Source organism: Aspergillus neoniger, assembly GCF_003184625.1.
Source record: "Aspergillus neoniger CBS 115656 unplaced genomic scaffold BO87scaffold_33, whole genome shotgun sequence".
NCBI lineage: Eukaryota > Fungi > Ascomycota > Eurotiomycetes > Eurotiales > Aspergillaceae > Aspergillus > Aspergillus neoniger.
The window spans coordinates 73,349-99,189 of NW_020291161.1; the positions used below are offsets into that span (position 1 = coordinate 73,349).

Consider the following 25,841-nt stretch of genomic DNA (forward strand, 5'->3'; position numbering starts at 1 on the left):
GTTCATGTTCATATATGGTGTATCCATTGGCTAGAGCGCCACTGGCTTCTCAACCGAATTACGAGATTCGGGTCTGTTTGGGATATCAGACTGTCTGTCTCGAGCAAGGCAAGTAGGAGGGGCTGGCAATTCGGGTGAAATGAGACACGGTTGGCAATTCCTTGACTGCCGTTGCTCTACGGGCCTTACATAGATGGCACTATCTGGTAGCTTATCGCTCATAGTAGTTGGGTTGAGGATACACAGGTCTGATTCGAAATGAGTGATGAGATTGATGGCATTTTCGTCCTAATGATGAGTTGAGATAGAGGCAGTAAGCATGCATAACTTGCAATATCTCAAAATGATTGACTTGCACTCTTGCAGCTCACTATAGACACTGTGACTAGTCGGCTCGTACATCCAGAGTGATTGACACATGTCTCGCTGGACACATCTCAGCGACGTCTTGGATAAGCGATGGCTTGACAAAGGAACAGAAATATTATGTGAGGGGCTGTAGCGATCTGAGGTGGGCAAGTGAAGACGTCCAAGCCCAAGTCAAGCAGAATGATATGTGAATGAATCCTTTGCAATGGTTACTACAATGGGCCAGTCGAGACAGTGTGCCATGGCGGCTGTTCTGTTAGTCCTACTGTCATGTGAAACGGCGACGATGCCATGCCTGGAAGCTATCTGAAGGACTGTATCCTACAATTTACCACCTTTGGGCAGAACACAGCGGCGTCATTGGAATTCGATATTCATGATAGCCTACGACACCCAACATCGTGCACGTCCCGATGGATAACAGCTATGGTCATCACCCGCGCGCCATGCGTCCTGGCACGGACTATGACCTCTCGCACACTCTGGATGACTTGTCGCAGGTTATCAAAGAAGACATACCCGCGATAGCCCCAGGTTCACACGTGTCAAAAGCTAGAGACAGCCGGATGTGTAAATAATCTAGCCAGCACGATTGGACGAGTAACATCCCAAGCAGATGAGCAGCATGTGTCCGGGCAGGCCCAGAGCAGGCTAGCTGCAGGATGCGGGGTATATACACACACCCATCAACTTGAACCGGGCCTTGAAGCTTATAGCGGTGACAGCTGGATGTAAGACATCATTCTTGGACGGAACAGGTCAATGCTCATTGAACCTGACCTGGCTGGATGCCGGTATGCTTACTGCCTTGGTCCCGAGCCCATGGCCGCCCTCAGATGACGCACGGATTGCATACTGGACGGCCGACACGTGTCCGTCTGCCCGCGCGTCCGGATGCGTGCAGTTCTAGCTTGTAGACAAGGCACGGCCAGAGTCGGAAAGTCGACTATGTACACTTCGTATCGACAGAGATCGGAACAAAGAGGGGGCGGGAGTTCACGCGTGACTCAGTATGGCTGCAGAGACCCTAGTTGGCAATCTTCCGAGCGCAGCGGTCCTTCTTTGTCAGGCTGACCCTGCTCGGCCCGGTCGTTGGCCTCTGTGGCTGAGGGATCCATGCTTGACCCCATTGACGAGGATGAATGTCAGTCAGTCAGTCAGCAGATGTGGACGATGGCAGACTGCGGGGTTCTTCCGATCTTATCTCCAGATACCAGGTATGCAGCAGACGGGATTCCAGGATGTGTGTATGTACTCGGCCGATAGGTACTCCACCGCACTAGATCATCAGCATTGAAGACAGAACAACTCACCGTGCGGCCGGTAGGTGCATGAGCGCTCAACTCAAGTGCAATGTATCCATCTGTATCTCAAAAAGAGGAACACCGTAGTGATGTCACTTGAGGCAGCGCTAATGACGGCCAGACGCGGCTGGCGAGTGTCTATCATAGATGGAAGAGGGGCTGCGGTGAGAATCAAAGAAAAGTTGTGTGAGGGGTAACTGGAAATCACCCCGCCATTGACGCTTTGGGCATCAACAACAAGCCGTAGAGCAGGACAGCCTTGTCTAGACTATCACCTATGTGGACTGTAGACCCTCTGTTAGTTAGTGAAGTTAGTATTCACCGGTCGCCTGCCGGTCGCCTGCAGAACAAGACACGCCATTCTGCCATTTGCCCCCAGCTGAGAGGAACTAAATCGAGTGGATGGATACTATGCAGATGGTAGATGGTTAGTGGCCACCGCCACAGCAACAAGAAACAACACTAATCCATGCCGGTCACGAGACAGATCCAACGCCTGAGGAAACCAACTCGGACTAGTGCTTCCGCGTCAATTCAAAATAGTCGATGCTTGACAAATTCACTATGATAATACACCGGCAAAGAATAGGAGCTCGCCTAGATATCCATCTACCCTCGTTTGCCGCTGACACATCCAGCTCGATCTCGATCTAGATCCCGCCTCCTCGGTTGCGGGAATTTACTGTATGTCTTCTGTCAAAGAATCACTGTTATGTCCGAAGGCGGCGATACTGTCGCCATCATCGGAGTAGCGGGACTCTGGTGGCATTCGTGGCGGGGTAACTAAGGGAGTATATTCCAGAGAGAGACAGGGATGTGACTAGTAGTATCTGTGCTGATGAGTTGGTCTTCTTCTTGACCTTCGTTTAAACAATAGCATGTGATGGTATCTGGTATTGAACCAAGAGATGTTTATTTGTTTTGTAAGTATACAGGCAGTATTGACGGTGTCTAAAACTACTGAATATGTCCATCCAGCACTGGTATTAGAGAGAGAGGAGTACCTATAATATTACCCTTTGGCATTTCTATACTCAGACACGAATTCCAGTAAATACATATCCAGTTTCAGACCATCCAAATCATACAAAGACTTGTAGTACTTCACTCCTTGTCTCCCACAAATCCCTAAGGAAACTGGACTGTATCCACAGCACTGCAGCCCAAAACCTTTTCTCCTCGCTCCTTCAATCCCATCCATCGCCAGCTAGCTAGCTATCTACCTATTACCTCACCACCAACCCAGAAGCTTCAGCACAGATACCACAAGCAACCGTGCGCCATCATCAAAGCGCACACCTTCGTACTTTTTTTGACTTCCCGGGATGATGGGTAGTAGATTGGGCAGGACAAAGTAGGTTTTGATAGCCAGCCTTATTCGTATAGCTTTAGATTTTTTACTTCGCTTGGGGGGAGCACGGAAGGGAAGTTTGAGGCTTTGGGTGCAGTGATCAGCATATTGATTTCCACTGGTGAATAGTGAGCTGCTGCTTGAGTGCTAGATTTGGCTTTCGTACTTTCAGTGTTTAATAGTTATGTAGTGGTGTGTGGTGATGAGGGGGTTGGGTAGGTTTGGATTGTGTATAATGTAGGTTAATTAATTATCTTGGGGGGTATATTGAGACTGCTACTGGTCGTGATACTGCTGGTGTTTATTTTAGGATTGAATAACCATCATCTCTTCAGTAGTATCCAGTGGTACTTACTTAGACGAGACCTCATCGTTATGCTACCAATTGATGTCCAAGTTGTGTTGGAGGGGTAACGGCTCAATCTCAGCTGTATATATTTGTGTTACATAGTGCCAGTGCATATATATGCACAAGTGCAAAGTCCCCTGCTTAGTTGATATGGGTTACGATGCAATCAAATGGAGAATAAATTGAAATTGGAGTGTATGCCATACAACGCCCAAACAAGCAAGGTGAACGTTAATCCTAACTCCAATGTGAAGAGGACGCTGAGAGCCAACCGATCTAACCCGATCAGGATCCGGATGCATCGGATGAAGCAGCGACCCAATAATTGGGCTGCAGTTCTGCAGCGGACTAAAATCTCCTGGTGATGGTTACACAAGGAGCACCTAAAAACAAAAGAGATTATTATTATTATTTGGCATGCGTTAACCTCAGGACGAATTAACGAAGATGATGTTTCACCGTTAGAAGAAACAACAGCCAAGCGACATACGTATACTCGACTCTATTTTAAGGTTGTAAACAACAAACAAACATCCACGAGTGGTACGGAGTCAACCCAACAACTGAACTAGACTACGCGGTCTCGGTCTCCATCGCAAACATTGGTTCGCTGCCCCAGCACTGCCTATCTACACTCTACAGAGGACTGGCTTATCTTAGGCTGGTCTGGTCGGCTCGGCTGTGTCTAGTAAGTTTAGTCTAGTGGCAGTGAGTTGTGGCACGTATGCACATCCACTTTTTCTACTGATCACTGATCGTATCATGTGTACGGTTCGCCCTGGCCCAGACATCCACCGCCAGTGATGTTCGGATCATCGTTGTTCATCGCCTCGAATTTTTGCCTTCGAGGGACGGCCGGGCAGGCGATTCCTCGGTGAGGGGCAATTCTCGGGCACGGAGGCTTCGACGAGTGTTCGATGAGATTGCCTGTTCGGGTGGGATCGACGTTGAGCTGTCTGTCCGGCTCTGCGTTGAACCGTGGTTCGGGGTTGGGGATGGTGTCGGGCTACGCGGATATGGTAGGGTTTGGAGATGCCGAGAATTAACCACGTCTCCTCCTCGTGTGGTTGAGGATGGGGGGAAGGGACTCGTATACAGTACGGTTCCCGCGTTATTATTGATAGGGTGGATATGATTGGTTGGCAGTTCCCAACCGTCTGAAGAGCGTTGTTTTTGTTTTGCTCTGTTCGTATGGAAGCTCGATACGGAGTACGTAGTAGGATGGGTTCATCTCAAGAGGGAGGGATGTACCTGGTTGCTGGGAAAGGGTGATCAAACCCGTCGGACTCCTAATCTGATGGATCGACTGTTCTTGATGCTTAGCTTGGCGCTTAAACACGGAGTCGCCTCAGTTATCAGTTCCTAACGCAGGAGCCTTGCTCTGGGTTACATCCGTGTTTGATGTCTACTTAGCGGTCGATCCGGCGAAGCGCTTAAGCGGCCTGCTTCACGATCGTATCGAATCGCCTCGAAATTGAGACGCAAGCGCATTTTCCAGGCGCTTCCATATAACGAGCAGCATTTATAGTTCCTAACTTGCTTGAATCCCTGCTCGAAAACAAAGCCATCGTCGTCATTTCCTAAGCTGGACAAATGAAGCAGCTAGTATTCCTGGATGCCTCTCTGGTGCCAGGGAGGGATCCTGAGTAGTCAGGTACTAGGTACATCCTGCCACCGCCTCGCACCCGGTCTAGAGCTGCAGCGGCAGGGATGTGCCTTGAGGATAGTTCACAGCCAGGCTGTACGGTGCATGTAAGTCCGCGGATGTCTTACATCCTGAGCTGCACGTCTGCACCAACCAGCACGCGGCCTGTCAGGAGTGGGATCCTCTGCCGATTTAGACTCACCGTAGCGGCTGCTAGACTAAGGCCGACTAGAATATTCGAGGCGGGTTTCAGCTGGGTATAGCACCAAGTTGCACACCGGGGCAGGCAATCAAAATACTGACTTGCCTCGGTCGTGTGCCGCCATGAATAATTTGACAGGCCCAAATCCACGAGACCAGTCCAATCATCACAGCTTCAATAGTCAGGAGCATCCACCACGGGCGCAGGGAAAGCCGAAGAAAGTCGACAGCGGCAAGTCAAAGGCTCAACGGCCGAGGTGCACCGGAAGCGCTAACCCGAAGCGGTACCGAAGGTGTCTACACGCGACGCGGTTTGTTGTATCTGTTACATAATCTGCTCGAGGCAGTTTGCCCGACAAAGACACCAAGTCATGAAAGTTATAGTGCACAGTAGGAGAGACGCCCTGGAGAGGCGACTCGTTCGGGGACTGTCCGTGCTGGCCTGGAGGGGCACTGACCAATGGCAACGTGGCAAGACCATTTCAGCCAATCATTGTGCAGCGATAACGAGCTGCAGGAGGACTCCAATCCGGAGGCGAGGTTCAAGGAATCCACCGACTTTGGGAAAAGCGGTTCTCCAGCTAATTGGTTTCCACTCCCACCGGTGCAAAGGCCCCATTCTGAGCAGCCATCCATCCAATCCAACCCAAACCCAGTCCATGCTTTCCGTTCCATCTCATCTCCCCTTCACCACCCTGTTTCTTATCCGATCGGATTGATTGGCACGGGAGAGCAGTCGGACACAACGGTCGGTCTGTCACCGCCAGAAAGACGTTGGACTTGATGGAGTCTTGCTTGCAAGGGGATGGGGATAGCAGTGGATGTATGTGTGGATATGTAAATAGTAGTAGTACTGTAGTAAGTGGTAACTGCACACTGACTCCCCTTCCCGTGATCATTGGAAATAGGATAGACCATTTCTACTTCCGAGGCTTTGGGAAGGGAACACCCATGTACACAGTAGTACTAGCAGTTGGTCTCGTGAACTCTTCCTAAGAGAGCAAGTCATCGCGGTCAAGGCGGCCAGTGGGTCTCTACCTCGGGTGGAGTCCGCTTGCCAATGAGAAACCACCCTATTTTGATTTGATGGGAGATCCACCGGTCGAGCGTTCCGTGGTCTGTAGCCGTCGCTCAGAGGCGTGTCTCTCTGTCTGTGTCAGTGTGTCTGTCTCTCTTTCAGCTGCCACTATTACAAAGCAGTCTATCCGATGGCGGTTGGAGTCCGCGTTAGGTGTCCGCTTTTTTTAATGGAGAAGCGGACCCTCATTCATGATTAATTGTGGTACCTTGCACGGTAGACTCCCGTGCTTACAGCAGAGTGAGTGATGTTGGCAGTTGGTGGGTTTGGAGAAGGGGAGAATAATGGGGACAGCTGTGTACATCGTGAGGAGTAGTGGGGGGAGGAACAATGGAGATGGCTCAAAGGGGAAAGTTATCAGATGCGGGCATTAATCCATTTTCGATGATGATACCGTGTTCCAAGTCCTGTTGCCACTAGACCGGGATGCATACTTGATTGCCTCAGGGTCGAGAGTTGGAAAAGGATGATACAAGGTTGACTCTGGGCCGCCCTGTGCATACCGCGGGGATGAATGAATCATCGATGGGCGGTATGGAGGGGAAAAGATACGGAAGATCCTCGATCGAAGGAATGCCCAGTGCGGGTGGGAAGCAAGAGGCGGTCAAGAGAGAGCAGGGGGGGTGTGGTGTGTGTATGGTTGTTGTCATCATGACTTTCGGCGGAAGGGGGGAAGGAATGAATGGATATCGAGTGGTATTGACTGGTTGGCGATGCAGCCATCCTCCGTCCAGTCTGGATATTACCGTGGACGGGCAGTACAAATGTCATGAATCTGCCAAGAACCGGGCAGAAGTAGATAGATTGGATGTATTACCTTTATTTTCATTTTCATATGACTATCACGGAGGAATTGCCGGTATACAGGGTAGCGAGTATATTGCATCTCTCGTCATCATTATCCCCCATCATAATAATACCAACTATTAAGACAATCGGAAACACCCAGCAGAGTAACACTCCGGCGTAGTATCCGATATTCGTCTAAATCCCGGCTTTGGAGATTATCTTCTCTTTCTCAGGGCGGCCTCGGTAAAATGCCGTGCTGGTTTGGGGTTAGTCTAACCTGAATCCGTCCGATCTGCTGTTACGGATTGGTAACGCCGGACGATCGGGGAGTCCGTCCAGTTCCAAACAAATCTCCTGGATTTTCCCTCCAGTCCTCGGCAACGGATTCGTCAGGGGAAAAACAATGGTTAGTCGAGTAAGAAATGAGTATGGGAAAAGGAAAGAAACGTGAAATAAGATGAACTATCAGTAGGTCACGATCACATTCTTATGACATCTTGCAGGGCGAAAGGGGTGAGAAAGAGAGGAGAATATTATCCGAAGAAGCAAATAAGATCCCCAAAAGTAAAGTAACATTCAAGTCGTAGTAGATACATCCAGTAAAAGTCGAGTAATAATATTCCCCCTTTGTTACTTACAGTGTAAGTAGGTACTAGGGTAGGGAAAGTAACTTCAAGTCAGTTATCGTCACGATCAAGCGTAACTTTCTGGGAGTGTAAGGTCGCCTCCGATCCTCCAACGGCTCCACTCCCTGCCTTTCTTCGGGACTTTCTAGCCTCAACCTAAGCCGCCGTCGGAACTACCTATCGAGTCCAAGCAGACGAGACTGCGCTGCTCGTCGGGTTAATTTAGCGTGTTCAAGGATGATGATAATTATTATTATCATCGGGGTCTCCATCCACTAGCGCATCTCCACAATGCATGGCAAAAAATCGCCCATTCCCTATTGCCCATTTCCATTTTCCACCCACTCCCCCATCCCCGTCCGGCGGATGCCACTTAATAATTCATTCATTCCTGCTGGGAGTGTCCTGTAGGAGTAGAGTCTCGCTCTCTTATTAGTAGCCCTTCATCGCCCACCATTATCACCTGCTTCTCCCCCTTCCCCTTCACTCGTCCCGATTCGTTTCGAGTACCACCCACCCACTACTTAAACAATTTTATCATCTCACTATTGACTCACTTACTTCCACTCCACCCCCCACGCGGTTTGCTTGTGCTGCAACCCCGATTCCCTGGATCGATCCTCTCTATATCGCCTATCTCCAGATCCCAGCGTCATCGCGAACTTTATCCCACCACTCTCCCGCTTGCCACTGCGATGCGCTTCTGGTTCCGTCCAGCTACTCTGTCAATGGCCATTAACTGATCTAATCCTCTGGTTACTGTTGGCATCATAACCCATCGATTCACTCGACACCTTACTGAAAGCGATAATTCATAATTCCCTCAACATCCGCTGCTATTAGTACTTGGTCTACTGTCACCTTATCTTCTACTTTTGACTTCCATCCTCTCAACTACTCTCCACTCTACCAACACTTGATAACCAACATCTCCTCCACCTTCTACCCAAATTCTTTCTCAATATTTCAACACCTGATATCATCTCAAATGGCTACCCACGTTGTGACTGCGACTACTACTGCCCCTGCTTTCACTGGCAAGCAAATCTCCGTCTACGGCCATCCCTCTCCTGTCAACTCGGCCGAGACCTCTCCCGCAAATAACTCTCCTACCTCTCCTCGCTATCAGCACTTGCCGCTTCAGTCGAAGCAACTTCGTCCCCTCAAGGGCCCTCTCTACGTTCCTGCTGCCTTGCGCCCGACTGAGCGTCCCCAGAAGGCCTCTTCTCCCCCGACTCCTCCCCGCAGCGTTCACGGTTCTCACGGTTCTCTCGACAGTCTGAACGAGGGCGAAGTTGGTGCACCTGTTACTCGTCGTTCGACCATGGAGAGCTACAACAGCGGTCCTGCTGTCAGCAAGCTGGCAGAGGATGAATGGATGAAAAATGAGCACCTGGGTGAGGTCACTGGTCTTCCCACTCGTGATCACTGGAAAGTAAGTGAAACCAACTTCTTCAGTCCCTTTGCCCCTGGGTGGACGCGTCTACTATATAGTGTTGTCATGACGCAAGCCGAGCTCCGGGTCGCGCCATTATTGCGTTGCGCGATATCGCGTGATCGCCATGACGACATCCAGGCAGCCTTGCAACAAACCCCCTTGCAAAGAAGCAAAAATGAACTTGTGCTAACAAAACCTCCCAACAGGCGGACTCTGCTTCCCCCAACTGCGACTCTCCTACCTGCCGCTCCTCTTTCGGTCTCTTCCTTCGTCGTCACCACTGTCGCCATTGCGGCCATGTCTTCTGCTCCTCCCACACTCCTCATGTCGTCCCGCTTGATCAGAATGCTCGCTTCCACCCCGATGGAGTTCCCTCCCGCGCATGCGACCTCTGCTGGAGCGCCTACCAGCGCTGGGAGGAGTCTCGTACCGAGCGCCTGAGCAAGATCCAGAGCCTGCTCGATGCCCAAAGCAGAGCCTCCGACAGTGACAATGAAGAATACAATACCGCCTCCGACCGCTCGGATATCTCGCCGGACGAGAATGCGAAGCCTGCCCTGACCGGAGTGTTGGCCCAGAGCACCGAGATCGCCGCCAGCGTCCCTCGTGGCTGGAACTGGAGCACTTTCTAAACTATTACGACAACTACGGCTGATGAACAACATGTCCATACCACCCATGTCCATTGACACTACGACATTGGGAAGCAACTTCACTTCATACATACCTGTTTTAGAACATACTTTTTGTCGCTTTTCGCTTCTGTTTTACACCGTGTGGGTTTGTTTTTTTTTTTTTTTCCAACGGTTTCGGTCATTGCTTGGAGTTTGCTCGGATGAATTGCGGATTAATGGCTAATGGGCTTTACGGGCGTTTGATTTCTTCTTTATTTGTGAGCTGCGACAGATCGTCGACAGAGATGCGGGGGGCTTCTTTTCTTAATCTTGTTCTCCTTTTACTACTCAGGATACCCCGTCATGGTTGCTTATGCGCGGCGATCTCTTTGTTGGTTCCTTGTTTTTCGCTTCGGTGTGAAGTTTACTTTATGAGCTGTGGAGTTTGACATCATCATGATATGCAATAGACTTATTCAATAACCAACCAACCAACACTCTATCCACGTAGCTGTATACCCACATGTAGATCTATCCTCTTAACATCCCTTCAATACATACACTATATACACACGACTCCCCAAATCTAAGAAGACCCAACAGACACTCTCCTCCACATCCCCACATGCTCAATCCCCTCCTCATCCCACCTCCCCAACGCCTCATCCGTCTCAAACCCCAACCTCTTATACATCCCCTCCACCTGCACCTGCGCATGCACCAAGACCAACCCCTTCCACTCCCCTTCGACCCCAGCAACACCCCTAAACGCCCGTTCAATCTCCCCCGGGTTATGCGCCGCCCATTTTAGCGCCTCATCCACCAACACGCGTCCCAGCCCATAACCCCTCCACTCCTTGACCACCGCCACCCTCGTCAGTTTCACATACGGCTCGCTTTTCAGATCCCATTTGGGGAGACTCGACGCTGTTTCAGGGTGCGTGAGGATCTCATGCGGTGCGTGGGGTGGTGGGACAAGACGGATAACGGCCACCGGGGTGGGGGTGGTGGTTTCGGTGTCTTGTTGTTGGTGTGCGTAGACTACCCATTGCCAGCTGCGCGGATCATCCGAGTCGATTTCACCGTCCGGCGTGCAGTTCTGCTCATGGACGAAGACGTCCCGGCGGATGAGGAGGGCCGTGGTTAGGGGGTCCGTGGGGGTTGCGAGGGTGGTTGTTGGTGGGTGGACGGTGAGTGGTGGGTTGGAGGAGGGGCCGGGGGGTGGGATGAGGGTTGTGGTGAATGAGGGTTGTTTGGTGGTTGTAGACATTGTGTTTCAGGGGCGTAGAGGTGGTGTTTTAGGGAGGTGTGGAGGGAGTTGGTGAGATTGTAGGTGCCTAGGTGGAGGGAATTGTGTGGGATGGGGGATATGCGGGTTTAAGTATAGATCGGACGGAGATGCGGAGATAAGGCCTATTCCAACTATTTATGTGCCTCGTGTTTGGTTGTACGTGATAGGGTTGGGAGTGTTTGCCATAGTACTTACTTACCTCTTGTGCTACCTAGACTTACTAATAGAGATAGGAGTAAGATATTTATTTGGTTATTTGTTTGGTATTTGGATACTTGATCTGAACGTAGTTCATCAATTCAACTACTTGGTGATTTATCTACTGCGATAACCCAACCAAACAATGCAAACATCAAGTTTTCCTTTTCCATCGCATCGCATCGCAACTCACAATATCGACAACTCTACCATGCAATAACCATCACTTCTCTCCCATCATGTCCCTCTACTACGACGCCGTCTCCATCCTCACGGCCCCCTCCACCACCGGCGGCTCCTTCAAATCCCGCATCTACAACGCCCGCAACATCAAATCCGCCCCGGCGCAAATCTACGCCCTCATCATCGAAGCCTCGAAATGGGACATTCTCCTCAAGGAAGTAATAGAAGCAGCGGGGATACTCAAACTTGAGCCGAAGGTACATACACACATACCTCCACATATACACACATACCAGCCATGCCTGCCTGCCTGCTCAACACACCCACGAAGCAATCCAATCCTGAGAATACTAACCAAGCCCAACTGAATCCAGCTCACCCCCCTCCTCTCCCTCCTCCTCGTACACGACCTTCTCCTCGCCAAATCCGGCTTGGCCGCCAAATCCACCCACCCCCTGCGCCAAACCATCGAGCGACACAAGACCCGTCTCCGCGGCGAATTCACCAAAGCGCGAGTGCGACGCGGATGCGCCACGATCCCGGCGTTGAAAGATGCCATCGCGAGGGAGAAGCTCGCTCTGCAGGGTGCAGCAGGCATATCCACGGCAATCTACCCGCGCTGGGTACGAGTAAACAACATCCGCACGACGCTGGAGAAACAGCTCTCCACCACGTTCGCAGGCTACGAACAGGTCTCGTCACTAGCGGAGCTAACCCTCCTGAAGAGAATGGTTCTTGACCCCCATGTCCCGGATTTGATCGCCGTTGCGCCGGGAGCGGAGTTTACGTCGTCGCCGGCGTACAAGAACGGGGAGATTATATTGCAGGATAAGGCGAGTTGCTTTCCTGCGTATTTGCTTGTTGGGGATGAGGATGAGGGGTGGGATGATGGTGGTGGATTGTTGGATGGGTGTGCTGCGCCGGGGAATAAGACCACGCATATGGCCTCGTTGTTGGCGAAGCAGCAACAAAATCATAACAAGGGAACTGGGACCTACCACATCTTCTCAATGGACCAATCTCCCAACCGAGCAAAAACCCTCCAGAAGATGGTCTCGACCGCCGGCGCAGACACAATGGTGACCGTCCTCCCAGGACAGGATTTCCTCGCCCTGGATCCCACCGATCCCCGCTTTGAAAACGTCTCAGGCCTGCTCCTCGACCCGAGCTGCTCCGGAAGTGGGATCATCGGTCGTGACGACGTGCCTAAGCTTACACTCCCCGAGTCTACTACAAACTCCTCTTCTTCGACAGGGAAAAAGCGCAAGCGTCGCGCCAACGACGAGGACGACAGCCGCGAAGGAAAGAAACCTCCCACGACGACGACGACAGAATCTCCCTCGGCAACGGATGAAAACGACGTCCCAGTAACCGGTATGACGGAGGAGCGCCTCATCAAGCTATCGAACCTGCAGACGCGGATTGTAGAGCACGCGCTGAGTTTCCCTGCCGCGACGAGGGTGACGTATAGTACGTGCTCGATCCATTTGTTGGAGAATGAGGCGGTGGTTTCGAGGATTTTGGCCTCGGAGGTGGCGAAGACGCGTGGATGGAGGGTTCTCAGGAGGGATGAGCAGCCTGTCGGGATGAGGAAGTGGGTGCATAGGGGGGTTAGGGAGGAGAGGGTGGTTGAGGGCGGTGCTGCTACTGGTGGTGAAGGGGTTGAGGTGACGCTGTCGGATGAGGAGTTAGAGGGGTGTTTGCGGTGTTGGCCTGGGGATGAGGAGGGGACTGGGGGGTTCTTTGTTGCTGGGTTTGTGAGGGATGGGGATGTAGACGGGGAGATTAAGGCAGAGCAGAATGAGGTTGAGGTGGACGAGAAGTTGGAAGAGGATGAAGAAGGGGAAGACGAGTGGGAGGGATTCTCGGACTGAGTTCATGGGTCTATCATAAAGTAAAAGTAAAACGGGACATGTACAGTATAAAAGCAAAGTCATGTATAGAACGAAATCAAGAGGAGAGGAACTTCCTCTGCTTATTCCGTGTTCGCTGCAACGTATACACTTCCAACTTCACTGCAATCATGACGATATCCATCCCATCTCCCTTGGCCCTCGGTTGCATGCACAGCCGCCACTGTCCGTTGCGGACAATCCACGGACGATCAATGGACGCCTCTTCAACGCGCTTGCGCTTCCTCGACGGCTCCTCTGACAGATTCTCCGAGCCGGACATGCTGTCCCGGAGAATGTCGGGGAAGTACTCCTTTTCCCCGTCGACGGTCATGTCGGTATCCATTGAGAGAGAGGCCCAGAGACGGTCTTCCGGTGCACTCTCTTTTTGTCCCGCTGGGCGGTTCTGGTCGCCCTTCTTCCCCACTATCACCTGCAGAAGGCTGCTCACGCGGGCTTTCGTGGAGCCCAAAAAGGTGGGACGTCTGCTGGTGATGTCGAGGATGGTGCTATCGTCTCCTATCTCGAGGATCAGATCGTACTTCTTATCATCGACAAACGGGCGAGAGTAAGTAACCAGGGCTGCCGACATGGTGTCGGCCTGAGTGTGGCCGGGAGGAAGAGCGATGTCTTCTACGTCGATGCCCGACCGACGGACGTCCTCGAGTCGAATGACAATCTCATCCCGTTTGCGGATAGGGTTGAAGCTGATATGGTGCGGGATGAGCTGCTGCTCTAGACCGCGCAGATGGAAGTAGCGACAATCCCGCAGGAGCTCTGCACGATGCGCTTCGTTTCGAATATCCAAAGGATATCCGCGAAGGAGATGGAGGAGCTGCGCAAAGACCTCACCCGAGCGGCTGGGGACGCTGGGTGGGGTGATTGCTGGAGGTCGCAGGAGGCCTTGACGGTCCAGCCCGGGAAATACTTCCAGTGGCGAGGCGAAGAAGGCGGCGAATCCCAACGTGAAGAAATTCGGCGAATCCCCTGAGCTAGAGAAGATATCGCGAGGAATCTGGAAGTTGTGACCGCCAATTCGGACGAAGATCTCCGACTCGAAGAGTTGGGAGATCAATCGAGGAACTGGTGGTGTCAGTACTTGCTTTCTCAATGATGTTAAGGACGGGGTCTCCTACGGCTATAGAATTGGGCATCCGCGAAGAACTTGACGAACTGTGGCCCATCTTTGGGCTGTATATGGTAGCCTAGTTGCTGACAGTTAGTTGAGACGCTACATTCTGCGATACGTGCTACTTACCTTGCAGATGCCTGGCAATCTCCTTGAATGTGGTGGGATCCCGGTCGATATATAGGGTCCTGACGTTGAAGATGTCTCCGTTCAGGCGAAGCTGCTCCTCGAAGAAGCGGGAAAAGTATGATGGCGCTTCACAAGTTTAGCAAGGAACAGCATGAGGGGGACTGGTTCGGATCGACTGACCATCGGAAGCAATTGAAGCTCCCGAGAGACGGAAGAGCTCAGTTCCTATCTGAATGGAGAACACCTTCTCCAGAGGAAGGGTGCACTTGGGCTCCCCATTACTGGAAGATTGGCTTAGCGTCGGTCGGCCAACTTCACTCGACATTGTGGATTGTGAAATGATGTTCCGCGATGGAAGGCCTTGTTGGAATTGAATCAGACGTGTTCATCAAGCCCACGCATGTGGTGATACTCAAGATGGAATGCACGGCACGTACTGCGGTATGACTGGGCCTGCAAGGGGTCCCTCACTCCACAATGCACGGTCGGAAATGAAAGTAGCTTCCCCGGGACGTGTGCGGTACAATGGTCTGGCCTCTCAAAAGAAGTATAGTAAAAATATAAGAAAATAGAACCACGAAGTCACAATTTGAGGACGTTGTCCACACAGTCGACTGCTCCCTTTCGAATCAGCTCTGGACAAGAGAAGTTGATGAGTTCAGTCCAGCTCAAGAGGAGAAAGACGACAGTTATATGCAAAAATCTCAACCGTGAGCTGGCGAGAAGACCAGTTGAATCACATCGTGATCCAACAACAGCCCTGGGATGTTCTGGCAGCGGAATCAGCCAGAGTTACGCGCTCGGAGGTTCGGCGCGCGCATTCCGGGGGATGGGATTGTCACGCACAGCGGTTAACTTTGGCTTCTGTTCTTCTCGCCGTGAGGTCAGGTTTGTTGGACCAGGGTTATATTGGAGTTTGATTCAGCGGATATCAGAGCAGCAGGAAGACTGGATCAATCATGATTGAAGTGCAGCGCCTTGTCCTCGCAAGCCACCCGTTGGATGTACCGGCGGGACATATGCCATCGGAACCGTATCGAACGTATGATTGAATTAACTCCCTCCCCTCACGACATGGTGACGCTTCAATTGCAGTAATTGCAGTAGAGCGAAAGAGGGACTGTTAGTTGAGTGAGTCGAGGGTACAAAGTATTAAGGACAATCAAGCTTGACATTGGCATGCGCTCTTCACATGGCAAATGGGTATAAGTGTCTAAAAGTACATTCCCCGCACCCAAAGAAGGGCTTTTCTTTTTCCCTCGGCGGATCCGCAACATCCCCATTAGCCAACCCCGAACAACCAACCAACCAACCAGCAAGGACTTAGCAGCTTCAACATTCTTCTGATGGCTCCTGATTCTAGTATTCTAGTCATATAGACTTTCGGATGGCCCCACTGCTCTCCAGTCCAGGTCCCCTTTTTTTTTTTTTGATGTGCCTCGGGTGCCGTGCGCTGATCGTCACATCGCCAAAATCACCAAAAATATGGGGAGCCACCCCCGTGTTCTCACCGAGTTGGGAGAACGTTTCTGGCGTGCCTGGCGCATTTAGCATTTAGCTCTCATCAATCGCCCTTTCCCGAGTGGCAGCACCACTAGAATTTAGTCACTTGGCCTCCCCTCACTCTCGCAAGCATTACTTCTCTGGGATTGTAATCGACGCTTGGGTGGTTGGCTGCTCAGCTCACACGCCTCGTCTTCCTCCGCTATTTGAAGGCGCCGTATTCATTAGCAGCCGCCGTGGACCATCATCTCTGCTCCACTCCGGTTCCTCTTGAACATGGTTTCTGATCATTCCTAATTCATCCATTCATCCTATAGCTACTACCGAGCACCTTCTATACAGATATTACTATCCTAGCAGGTGGACACGCACACCATGGCGGAACCAGCCTCTCACTACGTTCCTCTGGACGTGCCTCTGCCTCCAGTCCCAACCACTAAAATCTTCACAGAGGAACAATGGACCACTCTTCTATCGTTAGCTGACACGGTCATTCCTTCGATCCGGAGTCCGACTGCATATAAATCAGCCTCGACCAAAGTCATCCCGCACTCCGAGCTGAACAAGTCTCTGGCGACATTAACTAAATCCATTCACTCTCCGGACGCTGGCACCATTGCAGCACAGTACCTAGAGGAAGACGCGTCGTCAAACCCTCTGTTTCGAGAAGGTTTGCAGCGCCTATTCGCGCAGTATGTGCACGATGAAGGGAGAAATGGCCTGGGATTTATCCTCAATGCTCTCAAGTGCGTATCCATTCTCAGACGTGGCCGTAACAGTCAACGCTGACGTGAGAATAGTACCCGGGCGGGATCGCTTCTCCTGACAGGATCTGTAACTCCGATCCACGAACAACCGTTACACGTTCGGGAGGAGATCTTCCGAGGATGGGAGACGTCTCGGCTGAGTCCGCTGCGCGGTGTTTACAGGGCTTGCACGGGCATGTTCAAGCAAACCTGGGTCAAGTTCAGCCCGACTCTTGCTCCTGTACTTGGCTTCCCAAGAGTGCCAGTGCACGGCAAGCCTGCCGATGGTTTCAAACACACCTTCCTCCAATTTCCTGCCGCAGATGAGCCGGAGACCATCGAGACCGACGTGGTCATCGTTGGCAGTGGTTGTGGTGGTAGCGTGGCTGCGAAGAACCTGGCCGAAGCAGGCCACAAAGTACTAGTGTTGGACAAATCCTATCACTACACGTCCAACCACTTTCCCATGAACTTCAACGAGGCCTTTAATAGCATGTTCGAGTCAGGGGGTGCCGTCGTGACCGATGATGGCTCGATGGCTGTTCTGGCCGGTTCAACCTGGGGTGGCGGTGGCACGGTCAACTGGTCCGCTGCCCTGCAGACCCAGGGATTTGTACGCGAGGAATGGGCGAAGAATGGCCTGCCTTTCTTTACCTCGATGGAGTTCCAGAACTGTCTGGACCGTGTTTCGGAACGGATGGGGGTCGACGTTGAGCATATAAAGCACAACAAGACAAACCGCTTCATCCTCGAGGGAGCTCGCAGACTGGGCTACGCTGCGAAGACCGTGCCCCAGAATACGGGCCACACTGAGCATTATTGTGGCTACTGTACGCTCGGCTGCCATTCCACGGGGAAGAAGGGCCCCACAGATACTTTCCTGGCAGATGCCGCGACAGCCGGCGCAACCTTCATTGAAGGGTTTCGTGCACACAAGATCCTGTTCACTGACACTAAAGATGGCCAGGTAGCGTCAGGGGTCGAGGGAGTGTGGACATCTAGGGATGCATACCTAGGTCGTTCAGGTGCAACTGCAGTTACGCGAAATGTCATCATTGAGGCGAAACGGATTGTCGTCTCTTGCGGCACTCTGCAAAGCCCATTGCTGCTTCTACGCAGTGGACTGAAGAATCCCCAGATTGGCCGGAATCTCCACCTCCATCCTGGTAAGATGCTCCCCGCGGGAAGGGAATGCCATTGCTAACGTTATCCACAGTTGCCATCGCGGGTGCAGTGCTAGATGAGGAGTTCCGCCCTTGGGAAGGTGCTGCCTTGACCACCGTTGTCAGTGAGCTCGAGAACCTAGATAACCAAGGTCATGGAGTTAAGATCGAGGCCTTGTCAATGGTGCCCGCGGCTTTTCTCCCTCTATTCCCCTGGCGCAATGGTCTCGACTATAAGCTCTGGGTGCAGAAGTTGCCTCGCATGGCCGGTCTGATCATGATTGCGCGCGATCGAGGCACTGGGCGGGTTTATCCCGACCCGGGTGATGGACGAATTCGCATTGACTATGCTGTTTCACCCACGGATCGTAAGCACATTGTCGAAGGTATAATCGCCAGTGCAAAGATGGCATATGTTTCGGGCGCAAAGGAATTCCACACTTCATGGCGCGAAGTGCCCCCGTTCATCCGCCCGGTGGAATCCGATGCCGGGGATACAGAAGGTGCCAACAATGCAGCACTTCAGGCTTGGATCGCGGAAGTGCGTCGCAAGAAACCCCTTGATCCGGAGCGAACCATGTTTGCCAGTGCGCATCAGATGGGGACGTGTCGAATGGGCAAATCACCAAGGACCAGTGTGGTGGACTCGGACTGTCAAGTCTGGGGCACCCGGGGTCTGTATGTGGTGGATGCGTCCGTCTTCCCCAGCGCCAGTGGCGTCAACCCTATGCTCACCAACATGGCCATTGCCGACCGGGCTAGTCGTAACCTGGCCCGATCGATGCGGAGAGGCGATCAGAATTTCCATGCTCGTCTGTAAATGAATCATTCTGCTCGTGCAGCAAGCCCCACCTGTCCACTGTCCATACATTCATACCAGACACATTCATAGCAGGGCTGCTGGTTGTGGCTGGACCCATAATGGTATATATCGCTAGCAGAGAACCAATACATTATTATTTCGGTTGATCACAGTCAATTTGCATTGCTTTTCCTATTAAGTCAAGTCATGAATCATGATCGCGGACCGGCCCCAATCCATTTATCTCCCCTGACTTAGTTCTCAGGCTCCTTCCTCTTCTCCACAAAGACCTTAGGTCCAAACGCCTCCTTGACATGCTCACTCTCAAGAACCCGCTCATACCAAGCCACCACACCGGGATACTCCTTCCGCATCTCGGCATCAATACTCAACGAGAACCCCCAATACAACGCCGCGGCCAGACTAATATCCGCCAAGCTCAACTTCTCCGTAGCCACCCAAGTCCTCCCCTTCAACCGATTCTCCAAAGCTCCCAACGCCCGGGTCAACTTCTCCAGCCCACTCTTCTCCGTCGCCTCATCGTACGCCTTGTACCCGATCCGCCACAGCGCCAACGAAGTCACTCCGCTCAGCACCTCTCCATCCGCGAAGCAGATCCACTGACGGATCAGCGCCCGTTCGGCGGGCGTGCTGCCGACCAATTGGCCCGCTGCGGGACCGCTCTCGGCCACGAACTGCGTGATGGCGTCGGATTCGGCCAGGAGGGTGCCGTCCGCGCCTTCGAAGGCGGGAACCTTGCCCATGGGGAACTTGCTGAGGAAGGTCGGGTCGCGGTTGGTTTCGCCCATCTTGAAATCGGCCAGGGTGAGGGTTAGGTTGTTGAAGTTAGCGGCTGCTTGGGTCTAGTTCAAGGTTGTGGTTAGTTTGGGTGGTAGTTGAGGGGATATAGTGGGGGGAGGGGGAGTACCTTCATGACCCGGGGGTTGTTGGGGTAGGTGTAGATGGTTCCGAAGGACATTTTGGCGGTTGTGATGTTGGTGTATAGAATTATTTTGGAGATTGAGGAGGTTTGTTCTGGTTTGGTATGATGAAGCAAGCAATCAGGCAAGCTGTGGACTGTCCTTGGGTTATAAATATGTTTAGGAGAATATAGATCGGATCAAGGCGGAGTGGAGAGAGAGGGGTTGATTCCTAAACTTGAAGCTGAGATGACAAATCAGCGGAATGGCGGTGGACGATCATACATTCTGATGGAATGTGATGGAAAGTATTACTACTCTGATTCAGTGTGAGGTTATATTTGTAAAACCGGGATATGCTTGATGCTTACTGTGTTTTATAGTGTATTGCTTTTTTATTTTTGCTTGCAAATACACTACTATTTCTGGGAAGGATTGATTGGCCTGTCAGCACACCTCCGAGTGGCTTGCTTTTGCAGGGAAATGCCGGGTTTGTTGTGGGGTCAGCAAGGTAGACTTTTGTAGATACTGTTAAGTTCCAAGAATGAAGTATATAAATTTTATTAACTACTATGTTGATATCTACTGAAAGTTTATATTGGTGATTTGTTTACGATATGGCGTCATTAGAGCTAAGTGTGGTACATCCGGTCTGATTGGTATATTCTGCACTTAAGGTTGCTTGGATCTGGATTCCTGCCCCTGGGTTAGTCATCTGATGTGGACAGCATTCTTCAGGTTCTCTCAGGGCTATCATTTGGATAGATGGTGCCTTTGCTTTGGTTGTCGGTGGAGGCTTCAATTAGTAGTTGGAGAAATATACTATCACGGGTCTAGTGTATGACACGAGGGCTTATGGACAGTACTGCAGGCTATCAGAAGTATCTTGGCTTCTCAACGTTTCTGCTCTGTCTAAGATGTAACTAGCATCATGCGATCTCAAGTCTGGTCTAGGTCTAGCAAGAGTGCCTCTCCATTACAATATCCCCGACAAAGAACCCTCTCTAATATAATATGTATACAACCCATCTCATCGCCAGTACTACCGACATGTATCTCTATCCCCAAAACAAAGCCCTACTCCGTACTGAGAACTATACCCAACGACACCACCCTACCATTCACTACCACCCCTTCAATCTACATAGCAACCCAAATCAACCCAAACTAAACCAAACCAAACCAACAACCAAACACATCCAACACAAATAGTATCCCCCCTCCATAATGCACAGCCCAACCTCCTTCACCTCAACACCCAATCCAATCCCTAACTATGGACTCCATAATCATCAAAATCCCAGGATCATACCCTCGTGACCACCGCTCAAGCCCCCCGATCGTGAATAAACTCATCAGTAGTAATAGCGGCGCACAACAATTCACAGAATTCACTCCGCAAGTCACAGCCCTGCTATCAAAATATGATGCTCGCGTGCCGCGCGAAAGTGCGCGTAGCATATCCAATCGGCAGTCGGATACAGCTGTTATGATTTTTGAGTTTTTGAATGGGATTGTTGGGTTTTTGAGCAGTATTTGTTCTGTTGTGTGCGCTTTGTGTTCTGGGTTCTGGGACAGGTATGTCTTATTTTGATCATCACCTGACAAGCTTCAGAGATACTGACATTATTCGTCCCCTAAGCACATCACAATCCTTGGAAGATAGTGTGGATGACAATACAACCGCCAAGATGCTCAAACCTATACTCCTGTTGCTTGCAGCATACGAAGCAGGGCAGGTGTACTCGATCACTACAGATGGAGAAGTCCTGAATGGGGAGGTCACGGTTCATGCTTGGGGACATGATTATGAGTTTGCTCGGACGTTGAAGCAGTATGATGATTCGCTGGTGCGTGATGAGTGTGCAGAAGATCAATTCTCCAAGACGATTGGTAGGATTGTTTGTGCAATGGGACGCAGTCATAATAAGTGGGATTTCCAGCACCTCAATAGTGAATGGTTGACTGATGTATCTGCAGACTCACCTACATTATGGCCACGGCTGTTCTAACCGAATGCATCTGCAATGTTCTACAAATTAGAAGCTGCTACGGGTTGGCGGTTATGATGGCGTGTATTCTTGCTGTTCTGTTTGCAGCAGCGGAAGATTATGTTGGTTGTTCGGCTACATCTACATCTACCTCTACCTCTGTGAAAGAGTATCGTGAGACGACGCTGCGGGATTTGATGATCGGTGCATTGAAGAAGAGTGGTATTCGCTATGCTAAAGTTCGGACTATATCGGCAATGGACACGTGCAGGACTAGTGACACCGAAGTGCTGGAAAAGTACCTTATCAAAGGACTGAAAGCACCCACCACCGGAACCGTTCACGATATATATGTGACACATTATAAACGTGGGATGCTTGTCGAGCGATTTACCCCCGAAGAAGATACGGTATCCCCCTCCAGCCCTGCTGACTCTCCCGACAATAATCACGACGGATACAAAGTCTCCTACGGCCTTCGGTACTTGGCGGAGGTGAGCCCGCAAGACCAACAAGCCATAGCAAAGGGCATTGGTAGATCATGGACCTGCATGGACCAGACCAGCACCATGATCTTGACCGAGTGTGACATCTCTGACGAGCACGCGGACTTTTACTTCGACTTTGATGCACGGAGTGATGACGAAGACAACGAAGAGGAGGGGGACATTGAGATCGCCGGCTCGTTGAATGGTTTCCTATAATTGAAACCTTGTGTCCTGTCAGTCTGCGTTGGTATCCCTGTTCAATCATGTTCTTAATGCAAAAGCATATCCCACACTTACCTCCCTCTTCCCTTTCCCTCCTCAAGTTCATCCCACCCCAGCACGAAAGCAATAAATAAACATCAAATGGGTATCACAACTCAACACCATCTCATAAAACTATCAAATCCACCCCGCCACCCCCCAACACCCCTCACAAACAACCCTCTCCCTCTTCCCCCCACCACCAACACCACCCGCAACCCCCAACACCATCCCCACCCTCCTCAACCCACCACAACCACCACAAAACACCCTCAGCTCGCCCTCCACCCTCACCAACGCCCCAGCTCCATACCTCGCCTCCTCGCCCTCGCCCTCCCCCCTCGGCAGAACCCCGCAATCAACACAGAACCTCTTCGCCCTGTCCCGTCCGTACCGACCTCTTCCGCGCCGGAGCATCCGGTCCGCGAAGACAGAGCCGGGACGTAACCGCAGACAGTATCGGCAGGTGTAGAGGTCGTGGGCGATGGCATACTCGGTGGTTTCGGCCGCGAGGAGGGCCGAGTGGCTGGGTTGTGGGAGGAGAGTGTAGAAGTAGGTGCAGGTTGCTTGGAGGGAGTAGATGTCTGGGAGGAGGGGGAGGTGCGAGGTTATTTGGAGGTGGAGTTCTGGGGGGAGGGTGAGGAGGGGGGGTTTCTTTTCTTGTTGATGGTGGTGGTGGTTAGAGAGGTGTGGTGTGGGTGGTGAGTTGAGGTTGGTTGGTTGGGGGTGTGGATTCATTAAGGGTGGTCATTGTTGGTGTGTATTGTTGATAAATAGTGGTAAGGGGATAGATGGTTTGAAGAGTATGGGTGAGAGGGGAAGTGGAGGGAGGAAATGCGGGGGTGATGTAATAGGTGAGAGGGGGTGCGGACACGTGCTTATGGTTCTATGTAGGGAGTTAATTCAACTGAAATTTGTATTTTGCTTTTATTCTGTGCTCGTGTCATGTCTACATTATTGATAGTTGGCTAATCCTGTCTAGCTGGGTCCTGGTCTGGCTTGTTCTGCAAATACTCATCAATCTCGGCCATAATCTCCGGTGTCAGGCGTGGGAGTAACTTCAGACTCTCTACGTTGTCAACAACCTGCTCTGGCCGAGAGGCGCCGGTGATTACAGCGGAGACATTCTCGTTCTTGAGACACCATGCCAGAGCCAATTGCGACAGTTTGACGCCCATTTTGTCCGCAACCTCCTAGAAGTTTGTCAGCGATATGCCTTAATTGATCGAGTGAAGTAGCATACCTTCAATCCAACGATCTTCTTGATATTCCCAGCCCATTGCTCGTTCTCCCAGTCTCTGCGCACGCTGCTTGCGAACTTGTCGTTGCTCTCTGCGAAGCGAGATCCTGGTGGAGGCTGCGTCGTCGCATCGTTGTACTTGCCACTGAGGAGACCCATCTTCAATGGTGAGAAGGTGGTCAAACCAATGCCGCAGCGGGAGTACAGTCGCTGGTACTGGCCTTCCACCTTCTGCCGATCCAACATGTTGTACAGAGGTTGTTCGACAATGGGCGCAATCAGTCCCAAAGCTCTGGCAATACCACAAGCCTCGCTGATCTCGTCCGCGGACCATTCCGATGTACCCCAGTAGAATGCCCATCCCTTCTCAATGACATGGTTGAAGGCTCTCACTGTCTCTTCCATGGGTGTTAGACGGTCGGGGCGGTGGGCGTATATGATGTCGACATATTCGAGCTGTAGCCGCTCAAGAGATGCTCGTGTGCCTTCGATGATGTGTTTGCGGGATAGACCGTGGTTATTGATTAGAATCTCGCCATTCGCCAGACCCCAATTGAGCTGTTGACTGATTAACTTGCATCTCCTATGGCCGCATAGAATGACACGTACCTTGGTGCTAATGACAAGATCGCTGCGCTTCCAGCCAAATTTCTTGATGGCCTGACCCATGACAATTTCTGATTGTCCGCCCGCATAGCTCTCAGCTGTGTCGAAAAGATTGATTCCCAAGTCGTAAGCTTGCTTCATGCAGTTGAAGGTGATTTCTAGGGCAATGAGTTAGCTTGTGGTGCGCCTTAAGGCAAACTTAGTGATTTTTACCGTTGTCGACATGACCGCCAAAACTATAGTTAAGAATTAGCCGTGTACAACTCTTCTCTGGAGATGAACAGATACTCACGTTAACCAGCCTCCCAGTCCAAGTGCAGAGACGTGGAGACCAGAATTGCCCACTCGCCGGTAGAGCATGTCCTTGTTCTTGTTTGGCCACGCCATGATTATATGTAGAGTATCTCCTTGAGAGCCAGTGAAACGTAAACAGGGAATAGAATGAAAAGTCAGAGCGTATTCATTGCGATCTGTGAGGGGTCGTGAACCAATTTATTTGGTTGCGACAGTCATTGCGTTGCGCCCGGGGAGCTGCCATCGCGATCTGGCCGCGATTGGTCGGGCAGATGCGGTCATTGTACTGGAATCGAATGAGAGCTGTTCTTGACAGAGTCTCCGGATCCTCGTGCTTGTGAAGACCAATCATATGAGCATTAAGTCAAGGAGGGGCAAATGCGGAGGCCAGCAAAGGCGTCGGGGGAATACTCGGAGGGTCTGGCTCTGCTTTAGCCTGGATGTTTTAGCTTAGGCACTAGTGGTCTTAGCCAGTTCTGAGAAAGGCTGCTCAGGGTCTATCTCCGTTATCGATGTACTGCTAATGAAGTGTCGCAATGTGAAGATAGCAATAGCTATGAATGTGGAGGACAGGCCTTAGCAGTAATAATTGGAGTAAATGAGTGCAATTTGTGATTATTATCCCATTCGAGATAGTATGCTTGTCAGGTGACAGCAGGCAGACAGCCGTTTATAGTCCAGCCAGCGGCGACCGAGTTCCTACAAGTACATCCATCCACCGTTGCCGAAGATTTTCTTGATCTCTTGCATTTCTACCATCCTTTCTACGTTCTTTTACATTTATGGTCCAAGAGTGACTTTTAATACCACCAATTGCTTCACAATTACCTGAGGGAATACCGAAAATGTTCATGTGGTATATTTACGCCAATGAAGAAGATGCGATCTCCTGAAAACCACTTCAACTACTGTGACCGTCCTGCAATTGATTCCACCGCTTCTCTCATGCTTAGTCTGTATACATTCAGCTATGTGACTCTCATCTAAGAAGGCAATGCTTTTCAGGACGAACATCCCCTGATGTCTGTTGTGGACAGTCCAGGCACACGAGGTGGGTCTCGATAATGGCGTGCCGCGTGGAGTTGAAGGCGCAATCACCCGCTATCATTAGACATCCTCATCGTATCATTGCAACACCTTTTCGACAAAATTCACAATTCAAGCAATACAGCAACTTCGCAGCGGAGTCAACCAGAACTGCTCCGTCGAACGACTCGGATACGCCACGTCTGCACCAAGCG

At 51.3% G+C, this 25,841-nt stretch overlaps 11 protein-coding genes across 11 annotated transcripts; 4 read left to right on the forward strand and 7 right to left on the reverse strand.

The window, feature by feature from the left end:
* Positions 1-726: 726 nt before the first annotated feature.
* On the reverse strand, positions 727-1,499 carry BO87DRAFT_400024 (uncharacterized protein; the record flags this gene model as incomplete). The annotated part of the gene is made up of 6 exons (XM_025625491.1): positions 727-753; positions 807-849; positions 960-1,020; positions 1,053-1,113; positions 1,150-1,153; positions 1,396-1,499. The coding sequence occupies 6 exons, from the start codon at positions 1,497-1,499 to the stop codon at positions 727-729; spliced, it is 300 nt and encodes a 99-aa protein (XP_025476268.1).
* Positions 1,500-4,759: 3,260 nt separating this feature from the next.
* Positions 4,760-6,076, reverse strand: BO87DRAFT_409404 (uncharacterized protein; the record flags this gene model as incomplete). The annotated part of the gene is made up of 4 exons (XM_025626243.1): positions 5,637-6,076; positions 5,221-5,271; positions 4,993-5,112; positions 4,760-4,921 (listed from the first exon to the last, which is right to left on the reverse strand). The coding sequence occupies exons 1-4, from the start codon at positions 5,892-5,894 to the stop codon at positions 4,760-4,762; spliced, it is 591 nt and encodes a 196-aa protein (XP_025476269.1). The 5' UTR covers positions 5,895-6,076.
* Positions 6,077-8,341: 2,265 nt separating this feature from the next.
* Positions 8,342-10,113, forward strand: BO87DRAFT_144721 (FYVE zinc finger domain-containing protein). The gene is made up of 2 exons (XM_025618137.1): positions 8,342-9,147; positions 9,357-10,113. Exons 1-2 carry the CDS (start codon positions 8,701-8,703, stop codon positions 9,780-9,782), a joined length of 873 nt encoding a protein of 290 aa, XP_025476270.1. The 5' UTR covers positions 8,342-8,700; the 3' UTR covers positions 9,783-10,113.
* Positions 10,114-10,350: 237 nt separating this feature from the next.
* BO87DRAFT_461913 (GNAT family N-acetyltransferase) lies at positions 10,351-11,118 on the reverse strand (the record flags this gene model as incomplete). Its single annotated transcript, XM_025629133.1, has 1 exon — positions 10,351-11,118. Exon 1 carries the CDS (start codon positions 11,032-11,034, stop codon positions 10,351-10,353), a length of 684 nt encoding a protein of 227 aa, XP_025476271.1. The 5' UTR covers positions 11,035-11,118.
* Positions 11,119-11,429: 311 nt separating this feature from the next.
* On the forward strand, positions 11,430-13,346 carry BO87DRAFT_341778 (rRNA (cytosine-C5-)-methyltransferase RCM1). The gene is made up of 2 exons (XM_025620715.1): positions 11,430-11,693; positions 11,811-13,346. The coding sequence occupies exons 1-2, from the start codon at positions 11,493-11,495 to the stop codon at positions 13,308-13,310; spliced, it is 1,701 nt and encodes a 566-aa protein (XP_025476272.1). The 5' UTR covers positions 11,430-11,492; the 3' UTR covers positions 13,311-13,346.
* A 2-nt stretch (positions 13,347-13,348) lies between these two features.
* BO87DRAFT_144741 (uncharacterized protein) lies at positions 13,349-15,074 on the reverse strand. Its single transcript, XM_025618138.1, has 4 exons — positions 14,767-15,074; positions 14,587-14,712; positions 14,465-14,533; positions 13,349-14,411 (listed from the first exon to the last, which is right to left on the reverse strand). The coding sequence occupies exons 1-4, from the start codon at positions 14,909-14,911 to the stop codon at positions 13,387-13,389; spliced, it is 1,365 nt and encodes a 454-aa protein (XP_025476273.1). The 5' UTR covers positions 14,912-15,074; the 3' UTR covers positions 13,349-13,386.
* A 901-nt stretch (positions 15,075-15,975) lies between these two features.
* Positions 15,976-19,115, forward strand: BO87DRAFT_379463 (long chain fatty alcohol oxidase). The gene is made up of 3 exons (XM_025624041.1): positions 15,976-16,835; positions 16,890-18,001; positions 18,052-19,115. The coding sequence occupies exons 1-3, from the start codon at positions 16,465-16,467 to the stop codon at positions 18,816-18,818; spliced, it is 2,250 nt and encodes a 749-aa protein (XP_025476274.1). The 5' UTR covers positions 15,976-16,464; the 3' UTR covers positions 18,819-19,115.
* Positions 19,034-19,858, reverse strand: BO87DRAFT_379464 (glutathione S-transferase family protein). The gene is made up of 2 exons (XM_025624042.1): positions 19,729-19,858; positions 19,034-19,663 (listed from the first exon to the last, which is right to left on the reverse strand). The coding sequence occupies exons 1-2, from the start codon at positions 19,777-19,779 to the stop codon at positions 19,055-19,057; spliced, it is 660 nt and encodes a 219-aa protein (XP_025476275.1). The 5' UTR covers positions 19,780-19,858; the 3' UTR covers positions 19,034-19,054.
* Positions 19,859-20,996: 1,138 nt separating this feature from the next.
* Positions 20,997-22,528, forward strand: BO87DRAFT_341790 (uncharacterized protein; the record flags this gene model as incomplete). Its single annotated transcript, XM_025620717.1, has 3 exons — positions 20,997-21,298; positions 21,363-21,650; positions 21,701-22,528. 3 exons carry the CDS (start codon positions 20,997-20,999, stop codon positions 22,413-22,415), a joined length of 1,305 nt encoding a protein of 434 aa, XP_025476276.1. The 3' UTR covers positions 22,416-22,528.
* Positions 22,529-22,598: 70 nt separating this feature from the next.
* BO87DRAFT_409412 (F-box domain protein) lies at positions 22,599-23,247 on the reverse strand (the record flags this gene model as incomplete). The annotated part of the gene is made up of 1 exon (XM_025626244.1): positions 22,599-23,247. The coding sequence occupies exon 1, from the start codon at positions 23,196-23,198 to the stop codon at positions 22,599-22,601; it is 600 nt and encodes a 199-aa protein (XP_025476277.1). The 5' UTR covers positions 23,199-23,247.
* A 137-nt stretch (positions 23,248-23,384) lies between these two features.
* Positions 23,385-25,171, reverse strand: BO87DRAFT_409413 (putative voltage-gated K+ channel beta subunit (KCNAB)). The gene is made up of 5 exons (XM_025626245.1): positions 24,599-25,171; positions 24,520-24,542; positions 24,310-24,464; positions 23,704-24,258; positions 23,385-23,653 (listed from the first exon to the last, which is right to left on the reverse strand). Exons 1-5 carry the CDS (start codon positions 24,691-24,693, stop codon positions 23,429-23,431), a joined length of 1,053 nt encoding a protein of 350 aa, XP_025476278.1. The 5' UTR covers positions 24,694-25,171; the 3' UTR covers positions 23,385-23,428.
* Positions 25,172-25,841: the final 670 nt, after the last annotated feature.